The 7,500-nt window shown below is 47.8% G+C and overlaps 1 protein-coding gene across 1 annotated transcript in view; it reads right to left on the bottom strand.

The window, feature by feature from the left end:
- Window positions 1-5,155, bottom strand: part of LOC132472838 (ubiquitin carboxyl-terminal hydrolase 43-like) — a 33,126-nt gene extending 27,971 nt beyond the window's left edge. The window contains exons 1-2 of the mRNA XM_060072637.1: window positions 4,945-5,155; window positions 4,190-4,334 (exon numbers count right to left, since the gene is read on the bottom strand). Of these exons, the coding sequence (XP_059928620.1) occupies window positions 4,190-4,334; window positions 4,945-4,980 (181 nt within the window). The 5' untranslated portion in view covers window positions 4,981-5,155. The remainder of the gene's footprint in view (window positions 1-4,189; window positions 4,335-4,944) is intronic.
- Window positions 5,156-7,500: the final 2,345 nt, after the last annotated feature.

Raw genomic sequence — 7,500 nt, 5'->3', positions numbered from 1 at the left:
CCACTCTGCTTTAAGGAGTCGGAGAGAAACCTCTCACCCTGGATGAACAAAGAGGTCAGCTCTGCCTGAAGGCCAACGCAGGGCGTGAACCTGATGGGGACAACACAAACACTCTGACCTCCTCCGTCAGAACCTGAGCTAGACCAAGACCGGTCCACTTTGAAGGTCCTACACACCGTCTGTAGATTCTAAGGACCTGAGCTAGACCAAGACCGGTCCACTGTGAGTGTCCTTCACAGAGTCCGTAGATCTCTCTCATACTCTCTTCTCCTCTGGTTGATGGTTTAATGAAGCTTTTAAAACCGACTTCAGACGTGTTTTATTAGCAGTGGGTGTCTTGTTACTCGTGAGTATTTTACAACCGAGTGTATTTTTATCCCATTGGCCGTCTCTGTTCTTCACCGCGGTGTGTTGGTGTGATGGTGTGTTGGTGTGTTTGTGTGAAGGTGTGTTGGTGTGATGGTGTGTGTATGTGGGCTTTAGATTTAGCTGTTGTCATCGTTTCTGTTGAGAACTCAGTTTGAGGGAGGCTATATAAGTAAGCGTTTCTAAGAGAGAGGGATGTATAAAGTGGATATATGGACGGCTGTTACTATGCCAGGGAAGCCTACAGCCACACTGCGGACTGCAGGGTTAGAGGAGGGGGCGAGGAGGCTCTTCAGAGAGGAGATTCCTGGTAGATTCATCAGTTCTATTATGTGGTCTGCCAAACTGGAGGTAACAGCTCTCAAGGAAGAAAGGGATGAGGATATAAACGGCTCATTCTAAGTTAAGGACAGCACAACCAATCGTGTTTTTTCCTTGGACACAACAGCAATTAAAACTAATTATGTAGATAAAATCAGCCAAGCCCGTTCCACTAGAAAAAGCTGCACCTCGAACAGATCCACAGGTTCCCAACAAGCAACCACTACCACAACCCTGGAGTGCCTTGCTCAAGGGCATTACCCCGGCTGTTACCCTCAGCATGGCACCTGCGACCAGAGGAATACAAAGCGACCCCCCCCCCCCCCCCCCCCCCCCAGAACCCCCTTGGGGTTCACCTCCCAGCCACCCCTCCTCAGACCTTTCCAACCCCATCCTGGCCGTTTATGGGTAATTGATTGGAGCCCGTCTGGATCACAGCCCTTTCAGGTTTGGTAATTACAGAAGCTACTCAGCGCTCGCTCCTCTCTCTCTAACGCGCCGTAAAGTCAGCCCACCATCCGGATCCTTCCTCGAGAGGAGCCGAGACATACAGATTATCTAAGGTAGCGATACGGAGCCATCACCGGCCCTCTACATGTAAACGCCATCGATTCCTGACAGAGGCGATGGCGCTCTGAGGAATGACAAGCTCTCATTTGGCTGGAGACCAACGAATGAAGATCTCCAGATTCATCCATCGTTCCTGCTGCCCACAGAGATGCCTCTGTGCTTGTTTCTTTTTAATGAGGTTCTTCACAGGCAAATAACAAGATGTCAATGAAACAAATCACCTTTACATTTACAATCCTTCCCAGAAAGTACGGGCACAACTTATAAACAGAAGGTAAAATAGATGTGCAGAAATGGAAAATCTGTCTGCAGCCAGCTCCCACTAAGCCCTCTATCCCTGCTGCTGTTGTAATAGGTTGTTGATGTTCCACCAGCCAATGGGCTGCAGGCCAGGCGGTTCTGTCGGAAAAGCCCAGAAGACGTCCAGACAGAGGGACACAGCAGCCTCATGCCTCGGTCCTCATGGAGGGGCACTCGGACTCAGTAAGGGGATCCTGATGAAGATCAGGACAAGGACGACCGGCTCGGAGCTCGGAGCGGACTGCCAGCGCTAATGGGAGAAAAGTATTATTTATAGTTCCTCGGCCTAAGGCTGGATAGGAGGGGGGGGGGGGGGGGGGCAGGGAAGTGTTTATTGGTGAGCGTTTGCTTGGCAAAAGGTTCTGGATCTGGTGGAATGGCTCAACGATAACTTTATAAAGGAGTTCAAGTTAGAATTTATAGTCCATTTACTCTGTGCTTCTAGGAGGGTGTTTGAACGTTATGTCATCGTTTTATTATCAAGGTTGGGGTTAATGATAACAGTCCACCAATGTCCTAGTCGTGAGCAGGTTCAGTCCAACCTCTTTTTTCAACCTATGCCCCATCTCATTCCCTCGCTCTTCCAACCCGTTGCTGTCTCGTCTCTACTTCTTCTCAGAGAGAACCCCTCAATCCTCCAGGGCTCAGCGAACCTGAGGTTCGGTCGGTGTGACTGAAGGCATATATCGGGGCTTTGGGGGTACATTAGAGAGGAAGGTCTGAAACTCTGATGTTTGCATTTCATCTAATAATAATAATAATAATAATTCATTATATTTATATAGCGCTTTTCAATGACCCAAAGACGCTTACAGAAGGGGGGACCTAACTCACCACCACCAGTGTGTAGCACCCACTTGGGTGATGCACGGCAGCCAATCTGCGCCAGAACGCTCACCACACACCAGCTTGAGGTGGAGAGTGAGGGAATTGATGAGTCAGCCAATTGTACAGGAGGATTATTAGGGGGCCAGATTGAAGTAGCCTGGTTGGGCCAGGACCACCGGGGAAACCCCTACTCTTTGCGATAAGTGTCCTGGGATCTGACCTCAATCTGACAAGTCTGTCCCTGCAGCTGTGAGGCTCATGTTCTCGCTTTACAGTTGCATAAAAATAATCCTGCTCATATCAGAAACACCTTTATTAATACACCGGGACACTAGATCAACCTTAACACAAGTTTATTATACAATACTATACATGTTCTTATTGATTACAATCATTAAGAAAACGGCCGACTAGGGACTGGGAATAAACCATCAAACTCAGCAGATGCTCTGGCTTTAAGTACACCATTAAACAGCCCCTACATAATATAACGTATTATAATATATTATTATACAGGAGGGTGAACAAACTCATTTATAAAGCTCTGTTTAACAACTAACCACTGGGCGCCATACACTTCCACAACACACACACACACACACACACACACACACACACACACACACACACACACACACACACACACACACACACACACACACACACACACACACACACACACACCACACACACACACACACACACACACACGAAATCAAACAACGCTCTCACAGCAGTAAGGACCCCTAGGAAATCTCAACAAATTGCCAGAGAAGTCAACTAGCAACCCTCATTTTGAAAATGAGGGATGGACCTCCTGCCATCCTGATTATAGTGATCAGCCGGCTCTCTGCAAATTATACACTGAGTAGGCTATATTTTGGACTGTTCTGTGTGTGTAATCTTCATGTGTGTGCGTATGTGTAAATGTATATATGTGGGTTGTGTTTATGTGTGTGTGTGTCTGTTTGTGTTTGTGTGTGTGTGTTTACATGTATGTGTGTTTATGTGTGTGTAATCCTTCTCTATCTGTGTTTTATTTAGTGTTTACTTGTCGGTGTGTTTGTTGTATATATATGTGTGTGTGTGTGGGGGTATGTGTCTATGTGTGTGTAATCCCTCTGTGTGTTGTGTATGTGTAGGGTTTGTTTATACGTGTGTGTGTGTATATGTGTGTTTGTATGTGTCTTGGTGATGGTTGTGCATCGTTTGGGTTCACAATAATCAAACAGTAAATACCAGTTACAATACTAGTAGCGTGGTGAGAGCTGTAGTAAAAAATGAGTTTAAACATGAAAAAAAAGCTTCATAGTTTAAGAAGAATACTATGATTGAGCCTTATCATGGTTAGATACATTCGTAGCATGATAAATACTACATGCAGTATAATCATGATTAGTAGAAGTAGCATTAGAATGTAAAGTAGCTGTAGTACTCGGATCATACATAGAAGTATTTGAAGTATGAGTATGATAAGTTGCAGAAGTAGCATTAGCGTATAATAAATAGTTGTATTGGTATGTTAAATAGCATTAGTACGATACAGTTTTAGTACAATAGTACTTGTTTACACTCTACAGCTACGGTGCACATTGTGTCACAAATTGTGTTATGTCCATGTTGAATTACGCTCTGAAGGTGAGTGTGGATATCATTTTACGAGACACAGGTTAAAAAATTATTTTTGTATATCGTAAAATATTATTGTGTGTGTGTTCATATGTGTGTTGGTGTGTGTGTATTCATGTATGTGTGTGTGTGTTCATATGTGTGAGTTTTCATATGTGCGTGTGTGTTTGTTCACCTGAGATCCTTGCGGATCCCGCTCTGATGTAAAGGGGCGGAGCCTGAAAGGCGTAGATGACATCATTGTCGGCAACGCAGGTCAGGTCGTCCTCGTCGAAGAACGACCTCTGAAACCCGGTGGAGTAGATCTCTGTCAGGATGACCTGAGACACACACACACACACACACACACACACACACACACACAACACACACACACACACACACACACACACACACACACACACACACACACACACACACACACACACGAGACATCAGTGTGGTGTAATGCAGAGTTCTTCTCCAGGGTAAGGACTCCTCCTCTGATCCCTAACCTCTCGACTCCTCCTCCTCCAAATCGCAGCACAGAAGCAGAAGACAAACATGAATCCTCACCAGCTTTGAGCCCCCCACTCTAAACATTCAGTAAGAGAGAAGGGAGGGAGTTAGGGGGAGAGAGAGAGAGAGAGAGAGAGAGAGAGAGAGAGAGAGAGAGAGAGAGAGAGAGAGAGAGAGAGAGAGAGAGAGAGAGAGAGAGAGAGAGAGAGAGAGAGAGACCCGTAGGTGTGGGTTTGGGCGTAACGTGCCCTAAACCAATGAGAGTGCCATCTCCCATCCCCTTTAAGAGCCACAAGCGCATTTGAATCTGCCGAGTTGATATTTTTGACAGCGCCTTTGCAGTCTCCGATGAGACAGATGCATGACCACATGAATTTTAAACTTCAAATGGCTCAGTTTATGGCCCAAATAATATGTGGGTACCGTGGTTACCTGGTCGGGGGAGATGTGTCCCTCGTCAGCAACCATCCTCCGCAGGCCGGCCAGGGAGCCCTGCAGCGGCACAGAGAGCCCCACACGCAGGTACCGCTGGCCCCGCGTGCTGAACACCAGGGTGACGCACAGTGGCCTGGGGGGGGGGGGGATACTGTAAGACTGCTGCTACACCTCCTCCTCCTCCACCTCCACCTCCTCCTCCTCCTCCACCTCCACCTCAATCTCCACCTCCTCCAAACATAGCGGCCTGGAAGGGGGGGATACCGTTACCACTGCTGCTACACACCTCTCACCTTCTCCGACCTCCTCCACCCTCCACACAGCGGAGGGTGGACACACTGTTTACTCTGCTCCTCCTCCACCTCCTCCATTCCCTCTCCCCTCAGCCCTGGTTTTATCCTCCCTCCTGTCCTCTGTGTATCTGTGTTTGGTCTCTCCTCCAATATCTCTCCGACACTCCCTCCCTCTCTTTATCTCTCCCTCTAGCTTTCTCTTTCCTCCCCTCTCTTTCTCTCTCTCTCTCTCTCTCTCTCTCTCTTCCCTCTCCCAGTTTTTATCTATCGTTCTCCTCTTTTAACTCATCCACCTCTATATCAGCCTCCCTCTCAGGCCCTCCATCTCTCCTCTCTACCCCCCCCATGTCTCTCCCCTCTCCCCCCTCTCCTATGTGTCTCACCCCTCTCTGGTGCTCTCTCTCCTCTCACCCCTCTCCCCCACTCATCCTCTCTTTCGGACAGGAAGGGACACACAGAGAATCACATGCATAATTCAGATACATTTTAACATTAATAATAGATCATTAGGGTTCATAGTTTTATGTCCGCGAAAAAAATGGAGTTGGTTTTCTATTTTTTAAAAGCAGGAAGACGGCTCTGAGAGGGGCAGGTCGCCACGGTTACTGCTGACAACCTCACAGGTGCAGCCGCACAGACACTCTGGAGACGACCTGCCATCGACCTTTCACATTACAGAAGGTGAGACAGGTGACCTGCCATCGACCTATCACAGCACAGAAGGTGAGACAGGTGACCTGCCATCGTCCTATCACAATGCAGAAGGTGAGACCGGTGTCCTGCCATCGACCTATTACAACACAGAAGGTTAGACAAGTGACCTGCCATCGACCTTTCACATTACAGAAGGTGAGACAGGTGACCTGCCATCGACCTATCACAGTACAGAAGGGGAGGCAGGTGACCTGCCATCGATCCATCACAGTACAGAAGTGAGACAGGTAACCTGCAATCAACCTATCACAGTACAGAAGGTGAGACAGTTGACCTGCCATCAACCTATCACAGTACAGAAGGTCAGACAGGTGATCTGCCATCAACCTATCACATCACAGAAGGTAAGACATGTGACCGGCCATCGACCTATCACAATACAGACAGTGAGACAGGTGACCTGCCATTGACCTACTCACAACACAGACAGTGAGACCTACGGTAGTCTAGACATTGAGGGGTAATGGTCAGAGGTCACGCAGAAACACTGGGTTGATTTTGACGTTTATTGACAAAAACATCGTGAATTATAATAAGAAAGAACTAAGACATGTCTTTGAAGCCTCAATGCTTTACAGTTTCAGTAGAGTACATCTCCACTGAAATCCCCAAGAGTAGAAGCAGCAGGAGCATCATGGTTTTAAGTAATTGAAGGAAGTGTGATGCATCGTCGAGTCACTTCACTGACCACACAAATAACCAATCAAAAACAGCCATTCCAGGGAGTGTTTATGAGCAACTCTGTGAGCTTTACAACAGACTGTTAATGTTAATGTTGTAACGATTTTCCATTAAAAATGTCCTCCAAGCGGTGAACAGTGCAGACCGTAAACACAATGTAGATGTCTCCATAAACAGTGTTTAGTGTTTCGGTCGGTTCAGAGGAATCTGTGTGCGGTGGTTTACAAAATGTGGGTGTGACTTGTGTTATCATAATCCCATCTGTGTTTCTCTTTATTGCAGAGCGTATCCTCAGAGGTGTTTTCCTTCTCGCTGTATCTGACCGAGCACTTTTACGCTGGTGAGCAATTTGTTAGAACAAGCCGGCGAGATCTCCTGAACTAGAAGGGAGGCGCGTGAGTGCGGAGCAAGACATGACAGAAACCGCTGGTGGGGAACGGGACGGGAGGGGGGCCGGGACGGGGCTGGGGAGACCAGGGGGTCATTCACCTACACCTTTATCGAGGTGCAGGGGAAGCACGGGTCATTCCTCTCTTGTGTTCGTGGGGGAGCTTTGGACGAGGTGACGAAGGAGAGGGTGTGGATGTTTTAACGGTGAAATTATAGACGGCAGAGTTCTAGAGAGAGAGGGGTGTAGTGGGAGGGAGAGAGGGGGAGGGAGAGAGGGAGAGAGGGGAGGGAGAGAGGGGAGGGAGAGAGGAGGAGATAAAGAACAGGAGAAATGGAGAGGTAGGAAAAGCGGAGGGAGAGGATTGCAACGAGTTAAGGAGAGACACAGATAAAGATATAGGGAGAGAGGGAGAAGTGAGGAGGAGAGACGATGAAAGATAGCAGGGGGGAGGAGGAAGCAGAAGAGAGAGAGAGA

Source organism: Gadus macrocephalus, chromosome 2 (genome assembly GCF_031168955.1).
Source record: "Gadus macrocephalus chromosome 2, ASM3116895v1".
In the NCBI taxonomy this organism is placed as follows: Eukaryota; Metazoa; Chordata; class Actinopteri; order Gadiformes; family Gadidae; genus Gadus; species Gadus macrocephalus.
Note: the sequence above shows the minus strand (reverse complement) of the source record. Positions and strands in the feature narration are given on the sequence as shown.